The sequence below is a fragment of the Silurus meridionalis genome, chromosome 3, assembly GCF_014805685.1.
Source record: "Silurus meridionalis isolate SWU-2019-XX chromosome 3, ASM1480568v1, whole genome shotgun sequence".
NCBI lineage: Eukaryota > Metazoa > Chordata > Actinopteri > Siluriformes > Siluridae > Silurus > Silurus meridionalis.
The window spans coordinates 14619343-14636150 of record NC_060886.1 but is presented as its reverse complement, the minus strand read 5'-3'; the positions used below and the strand labels follow the sequence as shown (position 1 = coordinate 14636150).

The 16808-nt window shown below is 39.4% G+C and overlaps 1 protein-coding gene across 11 annotated transcripts in view; it reads left to right on the top strand.

Annotated features, from left to right (window-relative positions):
• lrp1bb (low density lipoprotein receptor-related protein 1Bb) overlaps positions 1-16808 on the top strand; it is a 281217-nt gene that overhangs the window by 150072 nt on the left and 114337 nt on the right. For all 11 annotated transcript variants that reach the window (XR_006925101.1, XR_006925103.1, XR_006925102.1 and 8 more), the window contains 7 exons: positions 216-396; positions 4019-4238; positions 5357-5546; positions 7544-7666; positions 7834-7974; positions 8613-8738; positions 14393-14509. Coding sequence is in view for 7 of the 11 variants with exons in the window: in XM_046844639.1 (XP_046700595.1) it covers positions 216-396; positions 4019-4238; positions 5357-5546; positions 7544-7666; positions 7834-7974; positions 8613-8738; positions 14393-14509 (1098 nt within the window). In the remaining 4 variants the exon portion in view is untranslated. The remainder of the gene's footprint in view (positions 1-215; positions 397-4018; positions 4239-5356; positions 5547-7543; positions 7667-7833; positions 7975-8612; positions 8739-14392; positions 14510-16808) is intronic.

The window sequence follows — 16808 nt, the reverse complement described above, 5'->3', positions numbered from 1 at the left end:
TACTGGCGTAAATGCATCTTTTGTAAAACAGCAGCAACAAGCGTTTACATGCTATTTGCATGCAATTTTTCATACATTCTGTATACAGGTAGAAAAACTACTATCTGAGTTTCCTGTCTTGTTTTAGCTGAATGCCAGAAGTTAGCAAGTTTTTTTGTCCCTCAGCTACAAATACATTCTTTAAAGTGTTTGTCTGTCTGCTTTCCTTTCATTAGATCTCGATAATGTAGAAGGCATTTCTGTGGACTGGATTGGAAATAACCTGTACTGGACAAATGATGGCTACAGGAAGACTATCAGTGTGGCTAGGCTGGAGAGGGCAGCTGATACCAGGAAAACTCTGTTAGAGGGAGACATGTCTCACCCCAGAGCTATCGTGGTGGATCCACTCAATAGGTACTGTATAAAGAATCTGCGCTCATCCTGAGTTGGAATTAACTAAAAAAAAATGGACTGACCTGAATAGAAATCTGTATCGTCTTCACTCCATGTGGCAGCCATATTCTTTCTTTTGTAAATTTACAAATGTGCATATAAACTTTTTTGTGTTAGTATAATAATAAGAATGCCACTGCCAGATGTAAATGCAAATGCATGAGAAAGTCAGGCTGTGAGTTGGAGCACAGTTCAGTCAGCACAGCATGAGAAGTGTGTGATCTAAAGCCAATGCAAACACTAATGCTCACTCCTCATTACCATTCATTTCCAAACATTTGTTTGTGCCATGCTTTAGCCTCAGACAAAGTTGAGAGGACAGGAATTCGTACATATAATATGTGTATTCTTTGTATGTATATGTATTTATGTTTCTCGGCACCTCCAATTGAGGTAGGGATTAGATCCAGGTGTACACAATGTTTAGTTACAGCAATACACAGGTGCTTGGGAATAAGCGTGCATGCGTGTGCATATCTATCTGTAAGCTGACTTGGCTCAGATGTGAGGTCGATGGCATGAAGCCACTCTCATTATCACCTTCTCTGGGTGTGAGAGAAACTGTGGAATCCTGAGGAGCAGTTCCTAGCGAAAGCTGCAGTTGTAAAGAGTTATGAAACCAGCACTCTTCCTACATTTGACTGCTCTGAGGACGTGTGTTCATCGGTTATTCTGTTAGATATGTCAGCGTAGTGTATGGTACAAATGTGTGATCATTGCAAGCGATCCATAGGCCCTTAATTATAATGTCCCTAATTATTCTAAATAATGAACGAACAAAGCCTGATATTTCTAATGAATATGTTCTTATTTACTGCATGTTAAACATACACTTGTCACCCAGTAAATCTTGCTTTAAAGATCCAATTAATCTTTCTGGTAAACCTAGGGAAGTGTTGATTATGGAGTCGTTCATAGATGGCTAGTGACAGTGGAATAGTTATATTATTTACAGACACAATGGGGTTCATTAGCTCTCAGCCATAATTATGTTCATCATTCAAAATTTGACAATTAATGCAACTACCCCCTGCATTTAATGAAGCAAATGTTTCCTAAATGATAAAATCATAAACAGAATGAGCAAGCAGCCCAGTTTCTCTGTTTTTTTTATTTTTTTTTACATAAAATCAGGAAGTATACATACCCCTGTATACAGCAATGAAAATAATGCCTAAAATGCTAGATGTCATCGTATCTTCAAAATGCATCCCATTGTCTCTTGGAACAAGATCAGTTAAATGAAGACTAATGGAATTGTCTTGAAAAAAAGCTTTGCAGAGTTCTAAGAGCTTTATGAAGTCTTCACATGGCTGCCGTGCGGCTGCATCGCGAGTAAAAAGCAGCCAGCTGGAGCAGCCAACATTCTGACAGCCACTGGAAACCGTAAATGCATGCAGCGTTCTCAGAGCTCTGATGTGCAGTGTTTTGACAGCCAGTAAAGAGAACTCAGACTAACATAGGCTAGAAGGAGGTGCTACATTAGAGCAGGCAGCCGCGTGTAAAAAAGAATGTGACCTGTGATACAGGAATTGGGAGTCAGAAAGCACAAATCCTGAGAGACCTGATATTTGCCCTCACTTAACACAAACCCTATTTGCAAAGAGCTTTTTCTGTAACTACCATTAGGATTGTCTTTTTCTTTTCTTTTCTTTTCTTTTCTTTTCTTTTCTTTTCTTTTCTTTTCTTATAGAATTAGAATGTGCTTGTAGTGTTGGCATTGGGTCTTAACAAAAGTCAGCATATACAGGGTGGAAAAAAGAATATAAAGCGAGGCTTTATCATCAAAATTACAATAGTGCATGACATATACAGTATCTCTGTAAGATATGAGAACAGAAGCAGGAATACATCAGTGATGTTACATCCACCACAGGGCACAACACACACTCGTTCACACTGAGGGTCAGTTTTTCCTATCCAGTCTTCCTACTGGCATGGATTAATTAGGTAGGTGAAAACCAGAGACCCCTGATAATACCAATGTACACACAGAAACCACATGAACACAGACTTTTACCCAAGCTCAGGAATGAGTCCAGGTCCCTGCAGCTGTGAGGTGAATGTGTTTGTGAAATAGTTTTTTTGATAAAAATCTATTAATATAATCTAATAGAAATTTGACTACATGCAGTATGTTGGCATAGGCCTATATTAGGGATGTGTTGAGGCTCTATGAATAGAAAGTAGCCATCGATCAGGTAAGCAGGTGGCATGGTGATCTCTATCTGCCCTACTAGATGGGATTCCCCTGCTGAAATAACAGCCACCTGTCCCCGTACCTATCCCGATCTCTCTCCCTGTAATACATCTCTCTCTCTCTCTCTCTCTCTCTCTCTCTCTCTCTCTCTCTCTCACCCCCCATCAGCCTACAAAGAATTTAAAGACCATCAGGGACAAATACAAATAGTGCTAAAACTGTGGCTGTGTAATTGTGCAAGAACTGTAAAAATAGAAAAAACAAAGATGAAATACTATGATTTTTAGTAGGCTTTGCTAAAGAAAGAAATGGAGGCAATTATCACTATTATTTTTATAATTTGATAAACTTTTTCCTTGTGCATTATTTTCAGACATATTCTCTAAAAGTAAAAGGCAATGCTAGATTTCTCACTTACTTTCTTACTTTAACACTTATACATTCACTAACTATTGATTAATACCTACTCAGTTACCTGCACCTTCATTCAGCCTTACTCACTTATTCACACTCACTCACTTATTCACATTGGTTCTATTCATGCGATTGTAATAATCATTGCACCATTATGTCGTGCTACTCCAGGCATCCAGAATGAGTCCATAAGGCCACAGCATGGTTAACGTGACATATCTTGCAGTGAGAGCCGTCTATCCAGGCACATTCGCCATTCACTCACTTACTAACTTATTCATTTGCTTAATTACACTCATTCACGCTTGTTCACTTCAACTAACGATCAGGCATGGGCATCATGCTAGTGACCATTATTTTATGTACATAAAATAATTATGTAATTATTTTGGCCATATTTTGCAGGAGTGATTTATCTTTTTCCCTTTCATTCGCTTGCTCTTATTTTCTTCTACTCCCCTCTTTTACCTTTTACCCTACAACATCTGTAACCTTTTATTTTCAATTTCATGCCTATCTTAGTTCTGGTCCTCTAAAACCTTGTGCACCAGCATTATATGGAAAGTTCCATCATTGACGATGGAGAAAAGCTTCTGTTTAGAGACAAATCCCTTAAGTACACTTACTAAAGAACGGATCATGTCTGAACGTTGACCTGTTCTCGTCTGAAATGACACTGCACCCTTGAGACTGAACACTTCCTTCATACAAGCATGTACTGTAGCATGCTGATGGAGTGGATGTAAGAAAAACATCAAACAAAGCTGTTTCAAATACTACTGTGTTATAATGGCTTAGTTTACTCAAACAATATTGGCACAGTGGTGTCATCTGGTTTTATTATGTTGGACAGCAGATCACAGTGACCTACTACCCACCTCATTCTTTATAGTGTTTATTTTGCAGTATACCACATTACTTGCTCAGAATATTGGCACACCACATTTAACATTCCCATGTCTGTTTTAGCTGGATGTACTGGACTGACTGGGAGGAGGACGAGGTAAACGACAGCATCGGCAGAATCGAGAAAGCTTGGATGGACGGCTCACACCGCAAGATTTTTGTTACCTCGAACATGCTGTGGCCCAATGGGCTCACTCTGGACCACGGAAGCAGCACAATGTACTGGTGCGATGCTTATTACGATCACATCGAGAGAATCTACTTAAATGGCACTGGCAGAATGGTGGGTTTAATGAATAAAATATTTATTTACTTATTTACTATGGACTTTTTTAAGACTAATTTAAGATGGTCAAAGTCTATTGGATAGCCATTATTCTCAAAATATCTGGCAACCATAGTGAATGCACCGTAAGTCATAACAGCTGTATGTCCTTTAACCATGCAACCATCATATTCATGTTTTTGTCTGTATGACAGAACCATACATATTTGTGTATCTTGTATTAGAGCAGTTAAAATGTGGTGCTTTGAGTACAATTCTCCCATACTGACCACTGGATGTTCAACATGGCACCTCATGGCAAGAACTAGATTTAAGAATTAGAATTGTTGCTCTCCACAAATATGGCTTAGGCTATAAGAAGATCTGTAACAGTCTGAAACCGAGTCAGTGCCCAGGGTCATACAGAGGTTTTCCAAGACGAATTCTATTAAAAACAGGCCTCGCAAGGGTCCTGGTGCTGTGTGTCAGGTGCAGAAGCCGACTTGAAAAAAAACTGACGCATGAGTGCTGCCAGCATTGTTTCAGAGGTTCCAGAAGATTCGCTTTTCAGTGCTCAAAACATACGTCGCACACTGCAACAAGTCGGATTGTATGGTCATCATCCCAGAAGGAAGCTAGCTGTTCCGGTTTTTGAAGCTGGCTCACAAGAAAGCACGCAAACAGTTTGCTGAAGATAACCTGTCCAAGAGCATGAATTACTGAAACCATATCCTGTGGTCTGGTGAGACTGAGATAAACTTGTTTGGCTCAGATGGTGTCCAGCATGTGAGGCGACGCCCTGGTGATGAGTACCAAGAAAATTGTGTCTTGCCTACAGTGAAGCATGATGGTGGTATCATCGAGTGAAAAGGGTTCCCAGCAAAAGCCCTGTGCAGCTATGGTCAATTCCAGTTGAGTTTTGACATGCTCACTTAGGTGTACTCACTTTTGTTGCCAGTTATTTAGACAACAATGGCTGCATGTTTAGTTATTTTCAAAGGACAGTAAATCTGTACTCACTTTTGACACACTGTATATATATATATATATATATATATATATATATATATATATATATATATATATATATATATATATATATATAGCTAACAGCCATTGTGTTTTATTTGATCTAGGTGGTGTACAATGGCAAGGAGCTGAATCACCCCTTTGGAATTTCACACTACAGGAACTCGGTCTTCTGGACTGAATATATGAATGCTTCCATCTTTCAGCTGGATTTGCTTTCTGGGGAAGTCACATTGCTAAGAAGTGAGAGACCTCCTCTCTTCGGCCTCAGAGTGTTTGATGCACAAAGTCAGCAGGGTAAGCACAAATGTTATCTATATTAACTAAAGGGCATTTATGTCGTTTTTATGGGCAATCATATTTATTAAATTATCTTTATGGATGTAGTGAGGGAAGACATGCAGGTAGTTGGTTTGAAAGAGGCAGATGTGGAGGACAGGGGGTATGGAGACAGATGATCCACTGTGGCGAACCCTAATGGGAGAAGCCGAAAGAAGAAGAAGATATTTTAAGTAATAACAAATTATAGAGTACTGATACCATATCTCCAATTTCGGCAGTTGGTATTTGATTGCAAACTGAACTGCTTTAGTTGCCGAATGAAACTGTGAGTAAAGCACATTTGACTAGAAAGGTTTTAGACATCTTTAGGCAGACTGATTGTGATTGATAATTTAGCTTCGTACCTGATGTGATCTTTGCATTGAGGCAAGCTTATACTGCAGTCAACTGTTTTCCTGAATTCAACTTCAGTAACTTCCAATGGGTCAATTTTTTCGATCTTACTTTTCTCTCTTTTCTAGTTTGTCCTAATGGTAGGTTTGTGTGTGTATAGTGGAGGAGAGTGAATTACAGTTATAGGGTACATGTTTATAATATATGAAAACAGTATAATTTTGAAGATATTGAGATTATAAATAAATAACAATTTATATGACAATTCATTTAATTGTCTTGTTGTATACAATATAAGCAGGTCCAAAAGTCAGAAATCAATGAGAGAAAGATTACATTAATTTTTTTTTTGCAACTTGTATTCTACATATTCACCCTAATACTTTTCCTTAATATGCTACCAATGTTTTCTGAATTTTTTTTTACTTTTTTTTTTTTTTTTTTTAGTTCCCCGTTTTCAAATCTTTTGAACTGCAAGAGAACATAAGGGGTTAAAGCCCCACCTCCGCATCTGATAGCAGCCAGAAAGATTTTATATTCTGTGGTAGACCGGCCTCTGTGTAATTGTGTGACAGTGATTAGTGTAGCTGCAGGTAAAGGGCTGGAGCTGCACAGTGGGGAAGGTGGCTGGGATGTGGGTGGGTGTGGACTGCAGCAATGCTTAGACTGTTCAGCTCTGCATGATGATTACTGTCATTCGCTTTCTCAAGCAGCAGCCAGATCACATAGAGGGAGGGACTCGGCTCTGCAGGGTAGCCAGCGTACAGCCATGTTTTGCCTCCCCAACATTTAATCTCTGTACCTGCAGGTAATACATTCGAACGCAGTGGGGCATTTGCGGCCATGATAATAGCATCGCATTCAGAAGGCAGCATATGGGAGCACATGTACTGGGCTTGGCAGTTCAGATGTGGCAGTCCAAAGGCTGAACTAGTTCAAATGTCTGTGGGGAGGCATTCTTGTAATGTCCTTAGCACCACATGGAGAGCTTGCCTCCAGGGAAGAACTCCAGTTATGTCATATTATCCACAATACAAAGCCTCTAAAATAAGCATTGCACAAAAAAAAAAAAAAAGAAATCTGTGCTCTTCTGATCAGTTGTAGCTATGAGTAGGATAGGGATTTCAACCATCCTTTCTCTCTGAAGTTCTTGTCACCGGAGAGAATAATTGCATCCCCTCTGTCTGAACTAGTGCAGATTGGCTCTCACAGAACTCAAGCCTTTATCTCATTGGTCCAGGCACTGCCTTCAAACCTCTTCCCAACATTACAATAATTCTCATGGCCCAACCTAATAAATGGCAGTTTTCTCACAATGCTGCCTCTTTTTTCTACACCGCCTTGAGCTTAGGCTGCATTGTCCACAAGACAAATTACTCCAGCAAGAGGACAGAAGTGTCAGATGACTCTCTTCAGTGGTAAATTCATTTGACATGGGGTGGCAAACGAGGTGTCTCTAACATCCTTCAAAAGCAGTGAGATGGTCAGGGATGGAGAGAAAATTGCTCTCTGCTAAGCTCTGCTGCATCAAATAAAAAGCCAAAAAATGCAATAAATACACACAGAAACATTATGATTCTAAAAAAAGATGTGTGTATAGACCTATATTTGTTCTTCAGGTGACAATGCCTGCAGGGTGAATTATGGAGGATGTGCTACCCTCTGTTTGGCTATCCCAGGGGGCCGAGTGTGTGCTTGCGCTGACAGCCAGCACCTGGACAGGAACAATGTCACCTGCTCAGGTAAACCATTTTAAGCCCACTCGCACTAAAAGTGTGCATTAGAACAGAGGCTTTCTCTTAACAATCTCTTTGAATGATGAGATCAGGCTTCTGTCTTAGAGCTAATATTGACATATTATGTGATGTAGTAACTTTTATCCCCAAAAGCATGCCTTCTCTCTATGTAGATGTGACAGGTGATGAAGAGCAGCAGCGCTGTGGGAGCGAGCAGTTTGAGTGCAGGAATCAGCGGTGTGTAAGAGCAGCCTGGAAATGTGATGGAGATGATGACTGCTTAGACGGCAGTGATGAGGATGTGAATGTCTGCGGTGTGTATCTGCAACTCCTGAATCTGTCTCTAACCACCTGCTGTGTGTTTAAAGCTAAACCAGTCAGGCTCACCGATGTGACATTTATTCCCTGCATGTGGGATTGACTCATTATAACATAAATATTCTACTTAAATTCAGTATTTGCTTTCACATTATTACAGGTATGGCTATTTGAAGGATACTACAGACACAGTCCAAATACTAGCCAAGTGCACCTATCCACATATACATACACTTTATGAAACTGCCCCTTCTCCCCACACCAGCTCATTGAACAATCACCTCATTAATTAATCAGTGTGTTGTGCAGAGTTCACCAGTGTAGTATTCATTAAATTTTTAATCAGGAGAAATGCTACTGTGTAGCATTCTGTCAAAATGTTCAAAATTGCTAAATCAATGCTCTGCTCCCTGTGAATGCTCCACAATATATCAGACACAGTGGTTTGAATAAGCTTTCAGTTGTCCATTTAAAGTTGTATTATTTGTTGTCTTTACTGATGTGTTCATCCTGTTGTGCTGGCAAATGATTCATTAGTGCAAATAAATGAGGAAATTTGGTTAATTGTAAACCGGTCAGAGGGGGCAGTTAATAATGTGTGATAAAATCTTTTATTCTGTGCAATTATCCACAGCTAACCACAGCTGTACCATGGGCCAGTTTAAGTGTCCAAATAATCGCTGTATTCCCAAGCGGTGGCTTTGTGATGGGACAAATGACTGTGGTGACAACGAGGACGAGTCCAACAAAACATGCTCAGGTAGGACTTCAGTCCAATCAGTAATAATAATAATCATAATTATAATTATAATAAATGCAGATGTGAAGTCAAAACAGATTACCTGAAATAGAATTATTTATCAATACTTTTTACATCATCTAAACATTTTCACAAAACCCGCTTATGTAGGGGTATCAAACTCTTCCTCACCTCACTTACAATGTGCTCCCCTTCATCCATGTAGCAATTACTGACTGCAGTCATGCCATTATCACCAAGAACCCCTTATCACTGAGTCAAAACTGGCCACATCCTTCAAATCATCTTTCCCTTGAAGAATAGAATAGTCATTCCATGAAATGCTTTGAGCCGTAAGTTCTCGACCCTTTCCAGTTTTCCAATAAAGTGAATGGTTCAGTAGATGATGCAATCAGCCTTGGTGCCACATCATACTCTTCCAGATGATCATTAAACCCTCCATCTGCAGGTGGATTAGTGATTTACTGTTGACAGGAGGCAGTACATGCAGCTATCTAACTTATTATCCATCAGCATAGATGTGTTTTGTGCTCTATTCTATATTCACTATTACAGGGAGTGCAGAATTATTAGGCAAGTTGTATTTTTGAGGATTAATTTTATTTGAGGATTTAATTTGAACAACAACCATGTTCTCAATGAACACAAAAAACTCATTAATATCAAAGCTGAATATTTTTGGAAGTAGTTTTTAGTTTTAGCTATTTTAGGGGGATATCTGTGTGTGCAGGTGACTATTACTGTGCATAATTATTAGGCAACTTAACAAAAAACAAATTCATACCCATTTCAATTATTTATTTTTACCAGTGAAACCAATATAACATCTCAACATTCACAAATATACATGTCTGACATTCAAAAACCAAACAAAAACAAATCAGTGACCAATATAGCCACCTTTCTTTGCAAGGACACTCAAAAGCCTGCCATCCATGGATTCTGTCAGTGTTTTGATCTGTTCACCATCAACATTGCGTGCAGCAGCAACCACAGCCTCCCAGACACTGTTCAGAGAGGTGTACTGTTTTCCTCCTTGTAAATCGCACATTTGATGATGGACCACAGGTTCTCAATGGGGTTCAGATCAGGTGAACAAGGAGGCCATATCATTAGATTTTCTTCTTTTATACCCTTTCTGGAGTACTTGGACGTGTGTGATGGAGCATTGTCCTGCATGAAAATCATGTTTTTCTTGAAGGATGCAGACTTCTTCCTGTACCACTGCTTGAAGAAGGTGTCTTCCAGAAACTGGCAGTAGGACTGGGAGTTCAGCTTGACTCCATCCTCAACCCGAAAAGGCCCCACAAGCTCATCTTTGATGATACCAGCCCAAACCAGTACTCCACCTCCACCTTGCTGGCGTCTGAGTCGGACTGGAGCTCTCTGCCCTTTACCAATCCAGCCACGGGCCCATCCATCTGGCCCATCAAGACTCACTCATTTCATCAGTCCATAAAACCTTAGAAAATCAGTCTTGAGATATTTCTTGGCCCAGTCTTGACGTTTCAGCTTGTGTGTCTTGTTCAGTGGTGGTCGACTTTCTGCCTTTCTTACCTTGGCCATGTCTCTGAGTATTGCACACCTTGTGCTTTTGGGCACCCAGTGATGTTGCAGCTCTGAAATATGGCCAAACTGGTGGCAAGTGGCATCTTGGCAGCTGCACGCTTGACTTTTCTCAGTTCACGGGCAGTTATTTTGCGCCTTGGTTTTTCCACACGCTTCTTGCGACCCTGTCGACTATTTTGAATGAAACGCTTGATTGTTCGATGATCACGCTCAGAAGCTTGGCTATTTTAAGACTGCTGCATCCTCTGCAATATATCTCACTATTTTTGACTTTTCTGAGCCTGTCAAGTCCTTCTTTTGACCCATTTTGCCAAAGGAAAGGAAGTTGCCTAATAATTATGCACACCTGATATAGGGTGTTGATGTCATTAGACCACACCCCTTCTCATTACAGAGATGCACATCACCTAATATGCTTAATTGGTAGTAGGCTTTCCAGCCTATACAGCTTGGAGTAAGACAACATGCATAACGAGGATGATGTGGTCAAAATACTCATTTGCCTAATAATTCTGCACTCCCTGTATAGTATATGTGGTTTATTGTCTCAAAAAACTACTTCCTCTATATTCCTACTCCTTATTTATATCATTTGGGAGATGCCTTCATTTGAAGTGATTTCTTCTATATAACTAAGTGGTTAAGGAGTTAAATCTGCCAACAGTGGCAGTTAGGCATTATTGGGAGCTTAACTTACAACCTTTCAATCAGGAGTCCAATGTCTTAAACACTGAGCTATCATGTCCCCGTCCCTCACATAGCAAATTCAAAGAATAAAAAAAAAATATGTTGTGCTATTATTAGCCACCAAAACAGCACAGTTTCTACAATTGTCTAGAAATTAATTATAGGATGAACATAAAACCTTCAAGAGATATTGCCTCAGAAAACGCTGCTTATAACGTCACATCACTATCTTTCTTTTTGCAATCATTTGGGCTGCAAGCTGATGACTGAGAAGGCCGTCATTTATTATTTGTTATTTTTATACTCATCAAACCATCTAGTAAACCATACTGCATTGTGGAGGAGGACAATGACATCCTAAAAGAGACCATTCCTATCAGGATAGAAATGTTTCATCACTGGATCAGTCTGAAGAACTTTATATTGATTTTGTAGTGACTTTTCCCTCTAGAGTGACAAGTGTACCAAATCCGTGCCAGCAAAATGCCCCCAGAATACCTATATGTCACTTCTCTGCAGCTGTCAGTGAAGCTGTCATCTCAAACAATTTCACCATCAGTATTACCAAAAGAAAATCCCAACAGAGAGTATTTTATGACTTCTATCACCTAACCTTTGCTTTCACTACTCTATAGTAACCTATTAAGACCATTCATTTTCATCCATGAATGCAAGACTTCCTAACCCAGGGGTCACTTCTTTTACAAATGGGTCATGAGAGAACCACAATTTATTTATTTTAGAAATTATTAATATTAGACATATGAGAGATGGATTTTGAGTGTTGATTTTTTTTATATTACTGTCAGGTATAGGACATCGGAACTATCACCACCTTACTTTCTTTCTTTCTTTCTTTCTTGTAGAAAAAAAAAAGAAAATAGACAAATTACCACACATAAATACACATGATCTACCTTCTAGTTATAGATAAAAGGACTCTGAATTAATGTAAAATATGTGTATAATAAGATGGAAAAGCTAACTAACGGGTTTTTCCCTAGTGACTGCTCAGCAAGCGGAGCATGATATGCCACAATAGCGGACATGTAAACCTTTAGGGTGGAAGGAGACAACCCTTTGAGAAAACAGTTTTTAAAGAAATTCCAGCACTTGGCCAACCGGGCAGTTAACTGAATCTAAGTGGTGACCACGCACTAAGCGAGAGAGTGCAGACCCCCCTGGTGGGAGACCTACGATGTGTTATCTATATGGCTAGCATATGATTGTCCCATACGAATGTTGAGTTCTTGAGAGGAAATGCTTCAACGGTAGAAGCACGATCAGCATCTCCAGGCAGTTGATGTGCCACGAGAGATGGGGCCCTTTCCATAGACCTTGGGGGGGAGCGGCCATTAATGATATACAGGTGCATCTCAATAAATTAGAATGTTGTGGGAAAGTTTATTTATTTCAGTAATTCCACTCAAATTGTGAAAATCTTGTGTATTAAATATATTCAATGCACACAGACTGAAGTAGTTTAAGTCTTTGGTTCTCTTAATTGTGATGATTTTGGCTCACATTTAACAAAAACTTCATAAATAAATTTTGTGAATTGTTGGCTTTTTGGAAAGCATGTTAATTTACTGTATATGTACCTAATACTTGTTAGGGGCTTCTTTTGCTTTTATTGCTGCCTCACTACTGGCGTGGCATGGAGGTGATCAGTCTGTGGCACTGCTGAGGTGGTATGGAAGCCCAGGTTTCTTTGACGATGGCCTTCAGCTCATTTGAATTTTTTGGTCTCTTGTTTTTCATTTTCCTCTTGAAAATACCCCATAGATTCTATATGGGGTTCAGGTCTGGTGGCCAGTCAAGCACACCAACACCGTGATCATTTAACCAACTTTTGGTGCTTTTAGCAGTGTGGGCAGGTGCCAATTCCTGCTGGAAAATGAAATCAGCATCTTTAAAAAGTTGGTCAGCAGAAGGAAGCATGAATTGCTTTTAAATGTATTGGTAAACGACATTGCCCCCAAATCATCAATTAAAATGGGCTTCAAGCAACTTGGGCTATGAGCGTCTCCACCCTTCCTCCACACTCTAGGACCTTGGTTTCCAAATGAAATACAAAACTTGCTCCTATTTGAAAAGAGGACTTTGGACCACTGGGCAACAGTCTAGTTCTTTTTCTCTTTAGCCCAGGTAAGATGCCTCTGACATAGTCTGTGGTTCAGAAGTGGCTTAACAAGAGGAATACGACAAATGTAGCCAAATTCCTTGACACGTCTGTGTGTGGTGGCTCTTGATGCCTTGACCCCAGCCTCAGCCCATTCTTTGTGAAGTTCACCCAAATTCTTGAATCTATTTTTCTTGACGAGCCTCTCAAGGCTGCGGTTCTGTTGGTTGGTTGTGTATCTATTTCTTCCACACTTTTTCCTTTAACTAAACTTTTTGTTAGCATGGATACAGCACTCTGTGAACAGCTTTTTTGGCAATGAATGTTTGTGGCTTACCCTCCTTATGAAGGGTGTCAAGTATTGTCTTCTGGACAACTGTTAGATCAGCAGTCTCCCCCCCATGATTGTGTAGCCTAATGAACCAAACTGAGAAACCATTTTAAAGGCTCAGGAAACCTTTGCTGGTGTTTTGCGCTGATTAGCTGATTGGCTTGTCACCATATTCTAAATTTTTTAGATAGTGAATTGATGGGTTTGTGTTAAATGTGAGCCAAAATCATCACAATTAAAAGAACCAAAGACTTAAACTACTTCAGTCTGTGTGCATTGAATTTATTTAATACACAAGTTTTACAATTTGAGATGAATTAATAAAAAAAAGGGCTTTTCCATGATGTTCAAATTTATCGAGATGCTATCGAACTGTATAATATAAACTGTATACTATGGCACGAATGTTGAGTTCTTGCTGATTTGCCAAGTCAAACTCTGGTGTCCTTTATATATTTGTCTAATTTCAAACTTTGGATTTTAGTGTAGCTTTTTCATTACATTTCATTAAAAGAGTACATCAGAATCACTTATCTCTGACCTGCTTTTTATATACTGCAATAAAACCTGTCTTATTGCCAGCTATAACACCCCTGAGCTCATAAGTGCTATAAAATCAATGGAAGTCTGGGACAGGTGTGATAAATTCTGTCATGTCAACACTCTGATATGGCACCGGTACAACTCAGCTCTTTAGTGTTAAAACATCAGGCACACCCACTGAGCCCTCTTCTGTCATCCAAACACTTCACAAATCCTTTTGCTAATTGCCTGCTAGTGGAAACCTCACCCATTACCATCCTATATCTTTTGAAAATCAGATGGGAAAATGTTGCTTGGTTGTGTAGTGGTGGAAATAAACATGTTAAAGATCACAGACCCTGTAAGGAATACTAATTAAAATTTTAGGGTATCCAATTCTATCTTTTTTCATTTCTTCTGCAGCGGAACAGTGCCAAGCTGGTCAGTTCTCCTGTGGAACCGGTCGCTGTATACCTGAATCTTGGCGCTGTGACCGTGACAATGACTGTGGTGATATGTCTGATGAGTCCACATCCTGTGGTAAGTCACTAACTTCCTGTTAACTCTTTGGAAAGTTGTGATTTTTGCATTAGCACTGTTAAGGTTCTAGCATTCCTGGCTGATTTAGCCACTGAGCTTGACTCACACACTGTAGCTGCAGCTGTCTGCTGGATTTTTTTCCCAGAGAAGAGCTGCATATCAGTATTCTGAACATGGTAACCAAGCAGATTCCGCCAGCCTCTGAGTCTTCGCTTGTAGAAGCAGAAAGGGAAATAGGGACTAAACTCAGATTCAGGGGCTTTTAAGCCTAAGGTGGTAATACAAATCCCTCAGTGAGTCTATGATCTGAGGTTACCACAACCACATCCTCGACCCATAGTGCAGACGAGTGCAAATAAACCAGGCTGTTCAAGGGAAGTGGTATAAATATGTGTCCGCTGTGAGCCTCCCATAGCTGATTTTTTTTTTTTTAAGCCGACCTTGTGATCTGCAGTGTAAATGAGCTGTAGAGCCTTCTCAAAAGGGTGCTGAAGCTTCCATTGTAAGAGATATGAAATATGTATTTTTATATGTTATTTTAAGTATCTACATTATTTGTGTACTTTTATCTTGCAACAGGAATAAGGCTACAGTGTATTATTTCAATGTATTTTTTTTCCTGATTTAAAATACTGAGTGTTCAGCAGCATGAAATGGCATGAATAATTTTATCTCATTTCCTGGTTATCATGCACAAAGTGAATATCATTACCTTGGAAGAGGTAGAAAAAAAAGAGCGAGGGAGAGGGAGAGAGAGTCTATGCAGAGTTATTAAGATCAGGGGATCTTAACACACTTTGTGTTTCTTTTTAATTCTGTAAGTATTGAATGTTTTTTTTTTTTTTTTTTTTTTTATTCAGTCAGGCTCATAGAGGGCTGCAGACTATAATGTTACAATATCAATCTTTATACCATTAAGCCTTGAATACATTTATTCCATTTGCTAATAATATGCTTGAGAATATAGTTATTTGATAGTGTCCTTCAGTAAAGGCATCAACTGCTAGATGGCTCATGAGATAAACCTCCTATCAGCTACATGAACATGGGTGATTGAACATCACCATTAAAAGTCAGGCACCTATCTGTCCTTTCTAACTGAAGAAAGAAATCATTTTTCTGAAGGGCACAGTCATTCTACATCACAGAGTACAGTAAAATACTACCCGAGATGACCTTTAAATGGCCTCCCTGTGCTTTTTTTTTTTTTTTTTTTTTACCTTAGAGGGTAAACATGCTGCTTTCTAAAATCTTCTTACCAAGTACAGCAAATTGCTTTTAGTGCAATTGTGCCTGTTACCTCTGCTGCGTCTTAAGCTGTCTGAGCACTCTCCCACACAAACTGAGTTGGTGTAAGCAGTAATTAAAGTGCATGCTTGGCTACACTTAATCATAATCAAGCCGAGCTGAAAGAAGCATATTCTCTGACACATTGTAGCCTGTGAGTTTCTACTGCCTGGTTGTAGCTTTAGCGCCATTGCTGCACTGCGGATCAAACACCTGAAGCACAATGGCTCAGGGATTTCAGCCTGATGCTTATTCATATTTTGTCACAATTCTCCAGACCTTTTGTGTCATCTAATTTTTTTGTATCGGGTGGTTCAATATTTGTGAGCCTTTGAGTGTTTTTCAGTCATTCAGACATCATGTTCTCTTTGTGTTGATTATTTGAGCTAAGCAGACAAAGCTCTTCAAAGGCGAATTTGCATTACATTTGGGATATATATACATGAGGGAAACAAGTTCAGTTAAATATAAATGATTTGAAATAATAGCCTTGCTTTAAGCAATGCAACCTACCTACCTACCTACCTACCTACCTACTTACTTACTTCTTGGCCACGTCGTCACACACACAAATATTTAGTTGGAGCTGTGTTTATGGCATGCATTTGCTGTGGTATTGTTTTGATGCAATGTCACAACATTTATTTCCACCTAGAGTTGAATACATTTCCTGCTAAGAGTCACATTTAGAATCTTTGTGATGTGCTGGAGAAGACTTAAACCAGAAGGGTTGATAATTCATTATATTTCGGTAGCCAGCTAACCTTATTTTGTGGGCACATAACATTGACCTGACTAACTGAAGCAAACCCAGATCATAACAATGTCCTTATGGCATATACACTAAGCACTAGGCATGATGGGTGCATCACTCCACCCACCTCTCTGCTTATTCTGATATGAACAACACTGAAACAGGGTGAATCTGGACTAATAGACCACATTACTTTAAAGTTCCTGCTCTTTTATGTTTCTTAGCAAAGGCTTTTTCTGGCTAGGCTCACTAATAAGT